We start from the raw sequence: 17999 nt of genomic DNA, 5'->3' as shown, positions 1-17999 counted from the left end.
TTGGCTGTGTATTGGAATCACCTGGAGAGGTTAAAAAATGAAACAGGGCTTTCCTGGTGGTGCAGTGGTTGAGAGTCCGCCTGCTGATGCAGGGGACACGGGTTCGTGCCCCGGTCCGGGAGGATCCCACATGCCGCGGCGCGGCTGGGCCCGTGAGCCATGGCCCCTGAGCCTGCGCGTCCAGAGCCTGTGCTCCGCAACCGGAGAGGCCACAGCCGTGAGAGGCCCGCGTACCACAAAAAAAAAAAAAAAAAAAGAAAGAAACAAAAAAGATGCCTGGACCCTACCTACAGAGATTTTGAATCGGTCAGTCTGGTGTAGGCCTGGGCATTCGTAGTTTTGTTGTTGTTTTGTTCCCCAGTTAGCACTGATGTGCAGTCAGGGTTGGGAACTCGGGTAAGCCACAGCCTCAGGGACAGTGCCTGTCTGTGCTCTGTGGGTGCATGAGTGTGTCTTCTGGGCTGATTCCAACCCTCAAGAGACATATATGGCCTGGACCTGGGCTCACTCCAGAACACCGAGTGGCTCCCTTTGATGCCTCTGGACGGCCATCAAATAGGCATGGCAGCATCTGCTGTGTTCAGAGGATTTTGCTGGAGTCCAGAGAAGAGCCTCTATCACGTTGCCTCTCCTGGCTCTGGGTCAGAAAAGCCCCTCTGAAGGAGCAGAGGGTAACAGCTGCAGCTGGAACCAGCCAGTCCTGGGGGTGTTCTGATTATCAAATGGTGGGTGACTTAGCCTGGGGCAGCAGCAGCCGATGTAGTGGATGCCGCAGAGCCATGAGCTTGACACCTGGCGTCGGCTTCTGTGTATTAGTGGAAAAGCCAGCAGAACCCTCTTCACCTCCCCCCGCCGTCCTCCCTCTCTGAGCACATGCACACCCCCTCTTCTATCTTCTCTTCATCAAGAGGTTCCCTCCTCCTGGACCCTAGGTTAAGAAGATGCTCTCCTCCAGACACACTGCCCCTGTTCAGAGATGATCAATTCATTTTCCCACGTTTATTTATCAAAGCCACACGTAGCTGTTAAGCAGGGCTTCTGACTTAGTATTTTTCCATGCTGAGTCTTCTAGAAATCGAACTCAAAGCCAAGGAATTGGGTCCCTTCGTTGTGCATGTCCTTATCATTGGGTCTTTTTGAAACTGTTTGAAGACCTAAGAATACCGTGCCCAGGTCCCACTTCCAAGATTAGATGAGCTGGAGCACGTTCAGGGTGGTGTGGCCATAGACCAGGTCTCACCTTCTGTCCTGTCTCCCTCTCACTTCTGCTCTAACCTTGCCTCTCTGTGTCATCTTCAGCAAGTCCCTGAATCTTTCTGATGGAATGAATGACTTGGCCTCTTTCTCTCCCCAGGGAAATGAGACAGAGGAACTCACTAGCCCCTGGGGTTCAAACCATTTTCTTTAGCCAATGACCCTTTCTTTAAAGGGTTTCCTATACAAAACCCTAACATACAAACAGACTCAGTCAAAGCAGCTACGGTAGAGGGGGAAAGAGGGACCTCAGCCCTCCCCTTCCCCCAACACAGGGTCCATTTTCCCCAAGGGGGGCTCCATAGAAGCTCTTGAAAACCACTCTTAACTAGGTTATTTTCATCTGGGGGGGGCATCTTCTCTCCTATGGGGTGGTCCATATCAAAGTCTTTGGAAAGTAGGGTTAGGTGGCATGCATACTTTGAAGAAGTGGATTCCAAAATGCTGTTATTTTTATTTGTTTTCAGTTGTGATAGTTAATTTATTTTCAAATTTCAGAGAATATGAAAGGAGGGTAGGGATTTTTAACATTTATGAAAAGGAGGCGTTGATTTATAAAAGGTAGCAATCCATTGCTCTGGATCATTGTTTTGCAAAATGCTGGTCACAACCCAGTAGTAGGTCATAGAATCAGTTTCCTAGGTCACAACCAGCGTTCGTTCTTAACAAATATTGTAGCATAAAATAGAATATTCCAGAGTTAGTCATATATGGTAAGGCTAAAGACTGTTTTGTAAATTGTGGTTTCCCTTATGTATGTTTGCATGCGTGTACTAGACATAAATGTAGTTCTTACTGTAGGTTATAATCAAAAAAAGGCCCAGAGCACTGGTCTGGATGAATGGTTCCTGCTGGGGCCTTTGGGCTCTGACTTTGCCTCATGTCTGCATCCGGGAACTTTCTGACCCGCCGTGCTCGGCAGTGTACTGGTGAGGTATGCAGGGAGACAAGGGCTCAGGGGGCAGGACATCTGGGCAGGGTGAGCCCCTCCCCACAAGACAGCCCACGCGCTGTCCATCAATTCCATTCCTCCTCCTGGGGCCTGGCAGGAGGAGAGGAGGTTCACATGGGGCTGACCTTGCCCAAGTCCGTGGTCTAGGATGCTAACTGTGGTGTGTCTTGTAAAAGGCGAGTGGTGTGGGTGTGTGAGGGGTCTGGGGACCTTCCCTTCGTGATCCCCAACAATGGAGGAGCTTGTCACCTCCAGGTGTCTCTGGTTCATAGAGGCCACCCTCAGGACCCTGCCCAAGCTCTACCTCTCAGCCTCACCCTCCAGACTGCCTTGGTTTTTACTGCGAAGGTGCCATCCCACTGGGTCATGAGCAGAGGGCGACCTGGAGAGATCAGCACGCATGCTATGAGGAATCCTTGGGGTTTCCTGCAGGCAGCCCCATAGGGTTGGAACCCCCATGTCCAAGCCCAAGTCTGCAGTGTGACAGACTGACCCAGGAGGAAAAGTCACCACCTCCCACCCAACTTCCCAGCCAGGCAGATCCGTCTTGATACAGAGGGCCTCACACAGTGGCACTGGTCTCCCCCACTCCCGTGTGGCTTCCCCGACTTCCCTTCCTCTCCTGACCTTAGCAGGAATGGGGTGAGGAGCAGAAAGCCGAGGCCGGCCTTCCTCAGGCATCCCAAGGCACCCCACCCCAGGGTACCAGCGGGCTCTGTGTCCTCTCGTCCTGTTAGGGAGGATGGAGGAGGCTTGTGTTCTAAGTGACTCTGCGGACCTGACTCTGGTGAGGAAGATGAGAAAGCAATGAGTAACCACTTCATAAACTCCGCACTGTTTGCTCATAATTCTATCCCAGCAGCCAGCATAGTACCTGCCCATAGCTACAGCAACAATTACCAGTGATTATACAGCGCATAGAATGTGAGAGCCCCACATTAATTTATTCAGTCCCCACAAGGAAGCGGTATTATGATTATCCCCATTTTTCCACATTAGAAAACTGAGGCACAGAGAGGTTAAGTGACTTGTGCCATGTCACACAGCTAGCGAGGAGTGAAGCCAAGTTCCAGACTCCAGCAGTGTGTCTCAGAGGTCTGATACTTCACTTCCAGACTAGGCTACCTCTGCACAGCTGCATCTCGATGCAATTTGTTGAGTACGTGAATTAACTTTGATTTATAATTCCAAATGCATAGGGTTTAATTTCCACCTCTCTGTGGGTACCCAGAAAGGTAGGGCAAGCCCATGTGTCTTTTTCAGTGTGCCAGGGCCCACAAGGGAGCTTCCTTCTAAGCCACCCATCCGGAGGAAAGGGCATTAGAACTGGGTGCATCTCCTTCCCGAAGAGAAGGACATGCTCGTGGATCCATGAGAGGCTGTGCATCCCAGTGCCCTCTCTGGTCACCCACCAACCTTGAGGTATGGCATAGAGGTAGAACCTCAGTGCCCTAAGGTCTCTGAGCAGAGCTTTCATCCTCAGATCTGAGCCTGAGAAACTCGGGCCTCCCAGGAAGTCTGTCTTGCCCCCTCGTGATCCTTTCCTGGAGTAGGAACAGGCTTTATCATGCACTTTGAAAATCCATTTGAACAGCAAATGCTCATGATTATGGAGGTGCCTGAAGAAAGTTCAGACCCTGTGGGTAATCCTGAGACACGCTGAAGTGGCCTTGTCTGACCTTGTACATGAGGCGTGAGGGTGGATGCTTTTCAAGGGCCCTGGCTGACAGAGATAGATAAGTGTGGGACCCCCTATTCACCGTGTCCCGGACATGTAGACTTTCTTTGTCTGAAGCCCTTGCTTATTTTGTCTGGCTGAACGCCGGGCCCACCTCCTTCCTTTGCCTCAGGTGACCATGCAGCACGACTGGGTTGGTAAATTAAGAATTTGCCACATGGAAAGGACTAATTTTTCCCTCTTTCAAAGTCACAGGCATGACGGTTTTTTTGCACACATTCCGCTGGACACATGCTGCATCCATAATACAGAGCGTTAAGGCATCATAAGGGTTTTCACGTCTTTCATGTGATAAATATTTTTACCGTCATGCTCGAGAAATGGATTTTGTTTGAAATGGCCTGTTTCCTTTGATGGCTTCTTTGACGTGGATTCAAAGCCTTTCCTGGTCCTGCAGGAGCCTGGGGTTGGGAGGGCCTGTTTGTTAACTTTTCTCGAAGGACAAATCCACTTTCCCTCACTGAAATGCAGCCGTGGCTGCCTGGGCTGGGAGATTTACGACCGAGGACAGCAATGAAAAGATGTCCAGGGAGCCAACAGCTCCTGGGAGTGGCGGTGCTTGGCCCTGGGGTGCCCACGGCCCAGGTACCTGGGAGCCTGTGAGCAGACCCCCCGCCCCAGGCCCTGGCTGCGACTACTCCCTTCTCCACTGTAAACCGCACTTAAAGATTCAGATGTGGCTGTTGAACCAGAGTGGCGTTTTTACGAGTGTTCTTCTCTCATCTTTGAAATGACACCTTTTTAACGGTCTGCCTCCATGCGGTGAGCAGCCTCTTGGGACTAGAGGAATCTGCTTTCCGGACAAGCCTTTGTGGGCTGCTGTGACTATGTGTGTGTGAGCATACAGCTGGTGATAACTGAGCAAAACAGGAACTCTGCTCTCCTCTGGGAGCCTGGTTAATAGTCCTGGGATCTGGGGATTAATATCCTCTCCCTCCACACCTGCAGAGCACCTCTCACCTCCCTGCCAGCCTGACATATAGGTTGCAGGTGCCTCTGCCGATCTAGACCCGGGCACCAGTCTTGGTGAGGTGTGTCTGAGGGAGGATTTGCTGGTTTGTCCAAGGCTCGGGCTCTGGGGTTTGGCTTCCTCAGAGGTACTGGAAAGACTTGGCGATCAAGCAGGTTGTCTGTCCCCAGAGCTGCTTTGCAGAAATCCTCATGGGTGGTGGAGAATGCACTGAGCAGGGAATGAGGGCATTCAGGGGCTTGGTCTACTTTTCTGGTCCAAGAATCAGCAGCTACCGAGCTGTGTGACCTCGGGCGAGTCATTTAACCTCTCTGGACCTTGGTTTGTTTATTTAAAAAATAAAAAATTTGAACTAGAGGCTTAAGGGTACCATTGAACATTTTGTTCCTAAGTGGAAACCACCAGTTCCTGTATGAGCTGAACCACCTTAGAATCACATTTGAGAACATGAAAGGGTCTTATAGAGCAGGGGTCCCCAACCCCTGGGCTGCGGACCGGTAGCGGTCCGCTGCCTGTTAGGAACCGGGCCGTACAGCAGGAGGGGAGTGGCGGGTGGTCCAGCGAGTGAAGCTTCATTTGCTGCCCCCCATCGCTCCCCATCGCTTATGTTACCTCCTGAACCAACACCTCCCCACCCCCTCCACTGTCCGTGGAAAAATTGTCTTCCACGAAACTGGTCCCTGGTGCCAAAAAGGTTGGGGACCGCTGTTATAGAGCATTTCATCCCACCCTCTTACGTTTACCCAGAAGAAAACTGAGGCCTGAAGAGAGGAAGCGACTTGCCTGTTCACAGAGTGAATGAGCTGCAGAGCCAGGGCTAGAAGGAGGCCGGTGATTCCAGTCACCTCTACAGCCTGCTTCTCAGAGTGAGGCCCCTCCAGTAGCCTCAGCATCCCCTGGGGAATTTGTTAGAAATGCACATTCTCAGGCCTCACCCTAGACCTCCTGCTGAATCAGAAACTCTGGGAGGGGGGCCCAGCATGATCCTTGATTGAACAAGCCCTCTGGGTAAGTCTGATGCCTGTTAGCGTTTGGGAGCCACTGCAAGACAGCACGTGGCTGTCCCTTTAAGACCAGAAGAAAGACACTGGAAACCGGCAGGCTTCCCTGGAGAGGCTGAGACTGGAGGGAAAAGGGTAGAGTAATAGTACAGAGGAAGGGACACACTCTTCCCAGCTGACCTCAGGCTGTAGATTTCCCAAAGCAAGGACTCTCCTGTAGCCTGTCCCGGCACCTAAGAGCCGCAGCTGTTGCAGGCGTCTGAAGTTGGTCTGGGATGCCGGCTGCCGTGCTGCAAAGGACTACATTTCTTTCTCACTGTCGAGCCCAGCTGTTCCCATCTGTGCATCTGTGCCCGGAGAAGCATGCCACTTTAACATCAACAGGGTCACTAGCTAGTTCGTTCCAAGAAATTGATGTGTGGAAACAGTGTTTTATGTGTGAATGGTGAAGTGTATATTTAGAAGTCCGGGTGCTCAGCTCCAGGCTGACAGCTCTCAGGAAAAAAAAAAGATGGTTTGTGCTTCAGAGTTCATTATATATCTCCTAGGCAGAAATCTAGGTTTAAAGGGTTGCTTTAAAGTAGCACATAATGGCACCTATAAATCCTGGTTCCGGAGGTACGTACATTTGTCACTCCCTAAAATGACTTTTTCACATGTTCTTTATGTAGTTGGCTCAGAGCATAAAAACTTGGACCTTTACTAGCAGCTTTCATTCTGCATAATTTCTAATCAAGTCCATTTCCGTTTCCATGAGTGTGTGTGTGCACACGCTGAGCTCTGGCTTTCCCTACCTGCCCAGCTGTCTCAGCTGTGAGCTTAGCCACACCCAGGCCCAGAACCCACCCTGTGCAGTGGGGAGAGGGCACAGTAGTCCCAGGCTGGCAAGGGAGCAGGTGTGAGATGTGTCTGGCTGTGAGAGGCCATCACAGAGTATCTGGAGTGAGCTCACGGAGTCGGACGAATGCCTGTTCCTTGCCTGCCATGTCAGCCCAGAATGGAATGACTGTGCTTCTCCTTAGACCCCTGACTCCTTCTCTAGTTTCTTGCTAGGACCTGCCGCCCTTCCTGAGTCCTAGCCTTTTCTCATCCTTGCCAGCCCCTGCCAGGGTGCCTGACTCCTCTGTCCTCTGTCCCAGCCACGCCCAGGGTCCTGTTCTCAGTGACTTGAACATTCAGGATCGTAACTACATTTGTCCTTTCAGGCTGGGGCTGGATTAGGTGGGCTAGCGTTGTGTCCCATGAGGCCAGTACCTGGGCAATCAGAGTGGGCTGTCATGGAACGAGGCAGAGAGCTGATTCAGAGCCAGTGTCCTGGAGGGAGGTGCTGTTGACCAGCAGGCAGATCCTAGCTAACACTTTCACCCAGCTTACAAGGTGCCCGGCACTGTTCTGAGTGGACACAGGTTCACTCCTCCGTTCCTCTCTACTACCCAACAAGGCAGGTATTGTTTTCCTATTTACTAGTGAGGAAACTGAGGCACAGAGCAGTTATGACCTGGCCATCTAGTAGATGCAGTAGCCAGGAGCCACAGTGTGTGCTACCCCTACACCAGAGTTCAGAAAACTGCAGCCCAGGGGCCAAATCTGACCTGCTGCCTGCTGTAGAAATACTCTTCTTGGAACAAAGCCACCCCCACTCATTTACATATCATCTATGGCTGCTTTCCAGAGATATGGCAGAGTTGAGTAGTTGTAACCAAGACCCTGAGACCTGCAAACCTAAAATATTCACTGCTCGTCCTTTACAGAAAAGGTTTGCCCATCTCTGCGGTATATCATACTGCTTCTCATGACTCCCATGAAATTGAATGCAGATTGTTTTATGTATGTGCCAGTGGGTAATTTTTCAGATTCTCAGATGAGAAACCCCCCCAAGACAATAGAACTGCAGCTTTAGGGAGTTTGGAAAGCCAGAGTTTTGGGCAACCAACTGCCAACACCAATTCAAAGCACAGCAGCAGAGGCAGGGCCAGCGGTGAGACGGGGACAGTTCAGTCAGAGCTGCTGCGAAAGAAGCAGAGAGGCAGGAGGGTGATTGCTGCAGTACCTGCCTCACTCCGTCCAGGCTCTCGTGCGTTGTTCAGTAGCTGGTGTATGAGGGACGCAGGGCCAAGGTGGCTTCAAGATCATGGACGAGACCCCTCCACAGCTCACGGCCGCCCGCTGTCCTCGTGTGCACCTGCTCCTTTGTAGAACCTGGCTGGCAGCCCTGCCCTGATTGCCTGGGTGTATCCCCTCGTGCAGTCCCAGTGCAGTGTCAGGGAGGAGAGAGCCACTGTGCTGAGAGCTGGGGAATGGTCAGCTCTCGACAAACGTGAGCTGTTTTTCCTTTGCCTCTTAGGTTCCAACCCTGAGAGCAGAGTATTAGAATCTCGCCTTTATAAATAGCAAACCCCACAATGATGGAACGCGTACTGGGCTAGGCAGAATAATGTGCCCCTCACAAAGATCTGTACATACTAATCTCTGGAACCTGTGAATACGTTTCCTGACATAGCAATGGGGAGTTAAGGTTGCAGATGGAATCATGGGTGTTAATCCGTTGACCTTAAAACAGGGAGAGCGTTCAGGATTACCCAGGTGGGCCCGTTGTCATCATGGGGTCCTTAAAAGTGGCAGAGGAGATCAGAAGAGGTCAGATGGATGCCACACGAGAAGGACTTAACCCACTGTTGTTGGCACTGACCGTGAAGTAAGAGGGTCATGGGCCAAGGAAAGCAGGTGGCCTCTAGAAGCCGGAAAGGAGGATTCAAGAGTTCTCCTCTAGAACATCCAGAAAGGAACACAGACCTGCCAATACCTTGATTTTATCTCTGAGAGACCCTGTCAGACCCTTGACCTCCGGAACTGCAAGATAATAAACTTGTGTTTTCAGTCACTAAATTTGTGGTCACTTGTTACGGCAGCAACAGGGAACTACTCCACTTACCAGGAGCCTGACAGTTTGCTAAGCACTTTACTGATGCCACCAACTCACCTAATCTTTGCGGTGAGTGGGAAGTATTATTATCCTCATCAAATAGATGAGCCAGCTGAGGTTCAGAGAGGTTGACAAAGGTCACATAGCCGGTCAAGGGCAGAGCTGACTTTAGACCACCTGCAGGAGGCTGCCCTTCGCCGTGCAGGCCTGACCCTGCCTGGTAGGGAGGCATTCTGAGGAAGCTGCTTTTCTTTCCCCGCGGTGCTCTTCAGGTGCCAGAGGAAGGTCTTCCGGATTTGTCTTTGCCAAGATGAATGAAGTTGTTATGCAGAGGATTTGAATGGCGTGGGACCTGAGGCTGTCTGTCAGAGCTCGTTTCTTCCGATTATCTCCAAGCCCTTTCCTGCCAGATCCTACTTCTTTCTCTTAGCAGTTCTCTTAGTTTTCTCTTTCGGGAAGAGAAAGCCTAATTGTAGGGACTGCTGGCAAAAGACCTTCAGCTCGTGTCCTAATGCACGCCTAGAAGTGGAGAGGGGGGAAGACCCTCAACTCAACGGAATACTTCGCTTCTTCACTAGTAGGGCTCTTAGCACATAAAACATCTGAAAATTTCCCCTTAGGAGCCCAAGTACAAGGGGATGCGTAATGTCTTGCTTTTTGAGGTATAAGAAAAGCATCACGGTGATGTGCTCAAGTCCTCCTTTTTCTCTCTAATGGAACACAAACACTGGGTCTCTCTCACAGACTGGGAAACGGGGTTTTGCCCAGGGTTGGAGGTGAGGGTCGACTGAGGCCTCCTGCCTCTCAGGACCACCTGCTTCCCACAGGCTCTCGGTGCCTCACTCTGGCTGGGACAGGCCGAGGGGCCCCACTTTGGACCGGGGTCTGATGGAAGAGAAAGGAGGTGGACACACATCCCGGGCCGTGGAAGTGGCACGGCCGACCGACGGCAAGCAGAGACCAGCCGCTGTTGTGCTGGGGTGAACCACCCCCTGTGTGGTGGTGTGAATCCTGCCTCACGAGCACTGCTCCGATGAACTGGCTTTGATGCTCTGCAGACGCGGCTGCCCGGGCTTCTAGGGCTGGCGGGGCCCAGGCATCAGGCTCTTTAGTGAGAACAGTGGTCCCTTATCATCAGCGGGAAGCCAGCAGGCAGGTGATACAAACGTACATTTCGGGTATTCAATTAGCCCTTTTCTTTTTAACCCCAAATAAAGCATGCAACAAGACATCTCAAGAACGGAAGAAAACTTTTCTAAAAATCATTGAATTGTACTTTTGAAAAGGGCGAATTTTATGGTATGTAAATTGCACCCCAATAAAGCTGTTAAAAAAAATAAAAGGAATGGAAGGAAAGGCAACAGCCTTTATGAATTCTTATCTGGAATATTCAGCACTGCTGGCTCCATTATTTAATGCTTAGCCTTCATCCTTCCAAAAGCTGACTCACAGTGGCTCTCCCCAGCAGCCTGGCAGTCTGTTCCTGTCTCACAGTAAAGGAAATGGAGACTTGCAGGGCTGGGCTGTGGAGCTTGTCCAGAAACAATGAAGAGCAGACCCAGTTGTGGGGTGAGAGGAGGTCCCCAGGACACTCCTGGAGGCGGACCAGGAGACAGGACCGTCTGTGCCTGTCCCCCGGATGAACTTAGACCTAAGGCCCCGGTGCACATGGCAGGCAGTTACCTGGGACACCGGCCTGGCTGTCCTGCTTCCTCCCACCTCCCTGCTCCTGGGCTCTGGATCTCACCACCAAACACCAAAGCTTCAGAAACCAGATTAGCACTGGCTGCAGGGCAGAGTGAGGCCCCCCTCCCCAGCCACCCTCAAAGCCTTCTTAGCTCTGCCTGAAAGAGGGGCATATAGGAAACCGAGAAAAACCATAAGAAACAAGAGGGCTCCACTGCTCTCCTGGGGTAACAGTCCTAAAGGCGCCCATACACAGGGACCAGAAGCAGAGCTGCCACTTCCAATGAGCACACAGTCCAGCGTGGGCAGAGGGCTAAGGGTCCTCAGCCATGTGAGCCACGTCCTAGGTGGCTCTGTCTGTCCCCTCGGTAGAGCTTGGCCAGTCCTGCTGTCCAGCCCCAAATCACTTTGACCTCCAGCGACACTCATGCAATGGAACCCCTTCTGTTGCTATTTTAGGATTCATCCTAAAGTCCAAGGGCAGAGCCAGGTGCTGGGTTTTTGCTTTGGGAGAGATCTGAGCTACAGCCTCTCCTGCAGCTCCTCCAGAAAGGCCACCAGCACCTCAGAGTTTCCACTGAAGTGCATGACCGGAGCTGACGAAATGGCCCAGCTTCAAAAGATGGGGATCTCCAGGAACGTGGTCCTAGAGAGGACAGGTGGTCAGAAGTGGGTGGGACTGGGCAGCGTCGCAATGTCTGTTTCACTCCCAAACCCATTTTCTTTCCACTCCATCGTGCAGTCTCAGCACTGCCCAGACGCTGGAGCAAAAGCAGCTGGGCGAGCCCCCGTGCGGGCTGCTCTCTGAAACAGCTGCGCGCATGCAGGTACTCCTCCTGCTTTCAGCACAGCGGCTTCGGGAGCCTCACAGGCTTGGCTGCGTCTCCAGACGTGCTCATCGTGCCTGCCTGGTGAGCCTGGGCTCGGTGCTCAGCCCTGCGGCCTTGGGTGTGTTACTTGCTCGAAGCTTCGCAAGCTCCTTTCCTGCCCCACTTCCCTCCTGTCTCCGTGAATTAGCATGGAAGCTGTCAGGACCTGAATCGGTAATTCTCTGCTCTCGTTGGTGGGCTGCATGTCAAGCACTGCGGGCGTATCTCTGAGACCATATTGTGGCATGTCCTGGATGCCCTCTGTGATCACTGGCAGAACTTTCTGGAAAACAGGTCATGCACAGTGACGCCCAGGCACTCACATGGGGAACGGATGAGCTGAGTGAAAGGTCTCCAGAAACCCATAATTCTTTCTCACAGGGGCCTCCGAGGAAGGGCTCGAGCAAGTAATGGTCAAATTGTACTTATCCAGCCAGACACAGACGCTAACCAATGTGCATGAACGGGGCTCCTGGGCGGGCCGGGCATACACCTTTCAGTTGCTGGCTGGTGGAAAGATCTGGATCATTCCAAGAAAAGGGCCAGAGCAGCTGGGGTTAGAGGGCCACCCGGAGGGACTCTGGGAAGCAGCTGTTTACCAGCGCTGTGAAGGTATCTCAGTGGTTTAACAACTGCTGTGAACCAGTGCAGGCCAACTGAGCAGCCTCCCGGGACCTGAAGTTTCTCCAGTCCTCAAGCCAGACAGTGTATCTCGCCCATGACATGGAGGCGGGGCTGCCGTCAGGAGTATGGTTTCAACGTCAAGTTCTTTTATATCTCTGACCTGCAGTTTCCTCTCATCTATGATGGGAATGATAGAACCTATATCACAGGGCCACTGCGATGGCCTGGCCTCACCAGCTGGCAGGGCCAGTGCAATGGAATTGGGGTACAGGGGATCAGCTCCAGGGGCAAAGGTTTTGCAGCAAACACCCAAGATTAGTCTGTAGTCCCCTCCTCAGTGGACCTCATTTTTGAGTGCCACTTGGGACAGTACCTTTGGTGATGGTTAGTAGGTGGCACTTTTGGCATACGTGCTTGTAGGATCATAAACTATTTCCAAATCACATGGCCAATCCAGGGCCTTTCAGACTTACAGTCTGCACTGTTGTTCTTCCTTCCCCATCCACAGGCCGTCCCAGGCCTGCTGGGGCCCTGACAGCTCTGGTTCTTGTTCTCCAGTTTCTGCTCTGTAGAGCCACCTGTCCAGAGGCTGAGAGAGACAGTTGGCCATGGGAAGTCCCGAGCAGAGAGGGGCATAGCATGGCAGCGTCTCTCCAGCTGATGGGTTTCCTCAGGCCCCACTGGCTCCCTTCCTGCTCACACCATGTGGTTGTTCGTGGTGAGTCAGGGAAGGCAGAGGAATAGCTCCCCTGCCTGGGCATTACACAGGTGCCGCTTGAGCCCCGTGTGTGGCTGTCTGGTGAAATGACCCTTCACTGTTCCCTCTCAGCCTCTTCTCCCTAGGACGCAGACAAGCACTAGGGCTGGGTGAAGAATGGGCTGGGACCACAGCCCCTGTGCTGTTCTAAGGATCCTCCAAACACTGGCTCAGCCGCTGGACTGAGTTCACTGTGCCCTGCTTCATCTGTGCCATGAATGACCTCTTCCCTTGGGCGCCCTCAGCCCCCTGCATAGACACCTCTCTCTGGTCACCCCCTCAGTTGGTCAGGCATGGCCGAGTAGGACTGAACCCCAGCAGGGGCCACAGCCTGCATCTGCTCCTGGGGGCGGGGTGGGGGGGGGCGGGTCTCATCCCTGGATGAGAGACATCCGTGGGTCTGGCCCCTCATCAGATGTGTCCAGACTCCCCTGGCCCCCTGCAGAGGACCCAGCCAAGGCTCTTGCCTGGGGCCTCTTTACAGCTCCAACTACGTCAGACATGGTCCTCCTTGTAGGTCTGCTTTCTTAGTGGAGAGTGAGGGGAGTTGGGTCTAGGACTGGTTAAGGGGAGGCCACTCTTTGTAGACATGGAAACCCTTCATCTGGGGGCTACACAGCAGCAGCATCTTCCAGAGCTGGGGCCTCAGGGCAAGACCATTCCTGTTTTTAATCTGAACTCAAGAAGTGTCAGTGGAAGAGCACCCCGGTGGGCTGTGAGTCTGTGTGGGTCCTTAGCCGCTGATGCCCACCGAGCTAACATTTATTATGTGCCAGGCACTGTGCTAAGCTCCTTACATGGACCAGCTCATTGAATACACTCCAATAGCCTATGAAGAAGGCACTTTTAGTATCCATTCCACTTTCCAGATGAGGAACCAAAGTGCAGATAAGCTAGACTAAACTGGCAAATGGTCGAGCTGGAGTATGGATTCTGTCTCTACAGCCAGTGCTCGTAAGGAAACAAAATGAATGGATTAGCAGAGGCAAAGCCTCCTTACCTAAGAGATGTCACATGTAAGGTGTAGAGCAGGGGGTCAGTATACTTTTTCTTAAAGGGCCAGAAAGTATATATTTTCCACTTTGCAAGCCATATGGTCTCTGTCATACCCGGTCTGCCTTTGTAAGCTCTAAAGCAGCTATAGCTAACACGTAAGCAAGTGAATGTGACGTGTTCCAATAAAGCTTTATTTACATAACAGATGGTGGGCCAGATTTGGCCCTCAGACCATAGTTTCCCACCCCTGATGCAGAGGAAAGCTTCAATGCCCTTGACAAACTGGGTGACCTCAGATTAGTCATTTAACATCTTCATCTTTGGTTTCCTCTTGTCTAATAACTAACCACTATGGGGTACTTATTAACTGATTTGTTTTAAAATGATGCTGAGCCCCTTGTAAGAGCCACTTACTGTGCTGGGAGCCAAAGATACAGCAGGGAACAAGACAGAGGTCGTCCTGTTCTCATGGAGTCCACACCTGTGAGCATGACAGAGATAACCTTGGGTAAGGACATCAGCTAGCACCGTGCTTCGCTCAGGCAGAAATTCAACAAATATACCTCTTCCCACTGTCACGCCCCTGACTCATTATTCAGGACCCACTGCTCTCAAGTTTGTTGTCATTTGTACCCATACTGAGTAAAAAGGCAGGAGCATGTGGTGGAACCCAGGACTTGTTTATAATCCATTTTTATGAAACACTGGCCTAATTGTGAATTATAATTTTTTCATTAACTGATCTCATTTTACTTGGTAATATCCATAGGTATGTGCGAGCAGTAAAGCTCCATTTCTGTTAAATATTATATGATTCGGTTGATTCACTGATTTAGATTATTACTACCCCCCATTCCAAATGAGTGAGTCATCCATCTTTTGAGAGATAACAAGGACCTTCAAGGTCAGATGCGCCCCGTGTTACCCTTCAAGCATACCTAGTTGGGGGGCCAAAGGCAGCCTGAGTTCTAGGAAGGAGCCTTGAGTAGCACCACAGTCCTAAAAGCTCTTGCTTTGTCATAGAAATGCACATGTAGTTTGCATTTTACTCTTTACTACGTCCTAATATGTTTAACATATCTGAGTTTCCTTCTGTATCTTTAAGGAAAATTGGTAACTGAGATGATAGGTCACGTTTGTCTTTGGAATTCACCTCTATCCAGCCCTTTGCTCTGTAGAGGCAGTGCGGCTTCATGGTTAGGACTCCTGCCTCGGGGGACAGACATCCTGAGATTGCACCTCAGCTACTGCACTTCCTTCTGAGTGAACCGGGGCGAGTTTCCCATCCTCTCTGTGCCTCACCTTCATTATCGGTAAAATGGAGACAGTAGCACTTCCCACCTGGTAGGGTGAGTAGAGTCGATATGTGAAAAATGCTTATAGCAGAGCCTGACTCATGGTAAACTCAGCAAGTGCTAGCCGTGATAGTTATCTCAGGAGTTACATGGATCTCCAGTCTGGGGTATGTCCCAAGGACATGGCCCCCGAAGAGGAGAGGGGCATACACATTTTCATCCAGCGCCTGCGAGTCCCAGGTCCATTTACAGAAGTTTTGGCATCTCTCTGACTGAGGTCTCTGGCATCGGCGTGCTCGCTCTGCTTTCAGAATCTTCGCCTCTCTAATTTGCAGGGAGCTACAACAGCTCCATTCTGTCCATGACACCCTCTGTGCACCTCCAGTGATGGGGCTTCCTCCCCCTGAAGCACCCCTTCCTAGGTGCTGGAAGGGTCCCCCTCTTACTCCTAGGCCTCCTCTGCTTCCCAGACTGGCTCTTCCAAGAGTCCGTCAGGAGGAAGTGGTGGTAAGAGGAAGTGGTCTGCAGCTCTGAGCTCTCCAACCTTGAAGACCATGGAACCCTAACCCCTGGCCTGTCTCGGCCTGTACCTTTAAGTTACCTGGCATAGGTGTGCATGCACCTACTGGCTCCATACAGACAGCTGAGGGGACTTTGGCAAGTGTGCCAAGCCTGCCTCTCCTGTTCCTATAACCCCCCTTCTGCTTCCTCCTGGTCCCTGTCTCATTCCAGGCTCCTGACTCTGTCTCTTACATCATGTTTATGAGCATGGAAGGTGCCGTCCAGTGACCTTGGCATCTCTATCCAGTTTTTCTGATTGCTGACCTTGAATGGTGGGCCTGACTACCCGTCCCTGGGAACGAATTCCATAGTCTTGACCTGTCGGCCTATGTCCTGGCAAGACCTACCCATTATCGCCATAAAAGAAGGACTTAAATGACCCTCCAGGCTCCTCTTGCTATAGCAACCCTCATTACCATTTGTTGTGCACTTATTCTGAGACAAGTGTTTTATATACATGATTGTATGTAATCCTCACAGATCTTGGGGGTGGTGGGTGGGTATTATTATTCCCACATTACAGGTGGGGAAATCAAGGCGTCAAGAGGTTGAGTGTTTGCTTGTGGTCGTGTAGCCAGTGGATGGTGGAGCAGGGATTTATTTGAATCCAAGCCTCTGCTCTTATAGGTAATAATGCCTCTTCCATTTTTCTTGGAAGCTTCCAGGAAAACGATGAGCTCTTCTTGACCTGGTGTGAGCACTGCCCCCCACAAAGTCTACCAGGGGTCCAATGAGCAGTGCCCAGAGTGCGTGGAGGTTTGGGGATGGTATGGCTGTCCCCTGTGCCAACGATTCCCTGTCCTGGTGAGCAGAGCCTGAGGCAGCAGGAGGCAGTCTGGCCGAGGGTCCTTGCAGCCAGGTGAATGTCGTATGGTGGGACCAGGAAACTCACAGCAGGACCAGACAGTGGAGACAGAGGTGGACTGGCAAGAACTGGGCAGGGGAGCAGATGCCCAGCTCGGGGACCTGGATATGGGACAGGTTCAGAGCTGGCAGGGAATGGGGGTACGATCTGGGGAAAGGGAAGCAGAAGGCCCATTCGCGGGCTGGGACCGGCATCTCTGATGAGAAGGAAGACTGGGAAAGGAGAAGGTTCTAACTTAAAGCCGTGGGGCGTCAGGATCACGCCCATCGGCTTCCCAGCAGACCCTGTTGGGTATATTTCTATATCCGTTGCGCTAGGGGTTGTTGGGTGGGTGAATGGATGTATGGATGGATAAATGAGTTTGCGGAAGCATGAAGACTCTAGTCTCCCTTCTCCCACCCCTAAAGTTGGGCCTAAGATTGCTTTACCCAAGGCAATGGTGAGGAAGGGAAAGGGGTTGTCATGGCATATGCAGGGGTGCGCTCTGACCCACTGTCTCCTTATCCCTTCTTTCTCCAGAGGCCCCCGCCAAACCTGAGGAGGCAGAGGCTGAGCCCTTCACAGACTCCTCTCTGTTTGCACACTGGGGCCAGGAGCTCAGCCCCGAAGGCCGGCGTGTGGCCCTGAAGCAGTTCCAGTACTACGGCTACAATGCCTACCTCAGTGACCGCCTACCCCTCGACCGGCCCCTGCCTGACCTCAGACCCAGTGGGTGAGCAGAGTCAGTGGCCGGGCCCTTGTTGACCTGCAGGTGGGGGGGTGGGGTCACCACAGTGCTGGGGACAGAGCTAGGACTTGGTGTCTGGACTCCTGGGTCTCTTCCCGGCTTCAGCCAGGGTCTGCCCACTTGGCCTGCATCAGGCAAGTCACTCTCTCCCCACTCCCCCAGCCTCAGTTTCTCCATCTGCTAAGCAGGGGGAAGGCTTTCTTCCATTAGAAATTTGAAGGATTAATAACCTAATTTAATCCTTAAGGGAACGAGAATCATCTGGCATTCCTGTTAATAAGTCATTTTAGCCCAATCAATTGCATTTTTATGAACAATTACTTTTTTCTGTAAATTAGTTTTTTAAAGTACATCCATCTTCTGAGGCTAACAAGTCATTACACCCAACAGAGAAGTCTGTCTTGACTTCTCTCTTCGTTACAGAAGATGTTCCTTTAAGGTTCAGTTAGAATTTTTATTACTCCTAATTATTAAAAATGTGGGCATGTACTGTAGCTGAGAAAATCTCTAACTTTTGTGAGCTCCCCACCAACACCTTCTTTTCCCCACTTGCCCCTTATTTTAAAAATTTTCTTAAAAGCTGCAAACCACAGTGAGCTTATATCTGGAGTTTTCAGGAAAGATCTTGCTGCTGGGCTTGGGGGCTATATTCTTTGGGAAGGAGAGTTCAGTTCAGTTGCATAGACATTTATTGAGTACCTGATGTATGCCATTTAGTTGGGTGTGGTTTTTCTTGGCCCAGGAGAACTTGGCTGGGCTCTAGAGATGAAAGAGCAGCTGA

At 51.6% G+C, this 17999-nt stretch overlaps 1 protein-coding gene across 2 annotated transcripts in view; it reads left to right on the top strand.

The window, feature by feature from the left end:
• Positions 1–17999, top strand: part of GALNT18 (polypeptide N-acetylgalactosaminyltransferase 18) — a 361106-nt gene that overhangs the window by 149008 nt on the left and 194099 nt on the right. For both annotated transcript variants that reach the window (XM_082844858.1, XM_082844857.1), the window contains exon 2: positions 17011–17203. In XM_082844858.1, coding sequence (XP_082700984.1) covers positions 17011–17203 — 193 coding nt within the window. The remainder of the gene's footprint in view (positions 1–17010; positions 17204–17999) is intronic.

The sequence above is a fragment of the Leucopleurus acutus genome (assembly GCF_964270905.1).
Source record: "Leucopleurus acutus genome assembly, chromosome: 8".
NCBI classification, from domain to species: Eukaryota; Metazoa; Chordata; class Mammalia; order Artiodactyla; family Delphinidae; genus Leucopleurus; species Leucopleurus acutus.
This window is presented reverse-complemented; position numbering and strand designations above follow the sequence as displayed.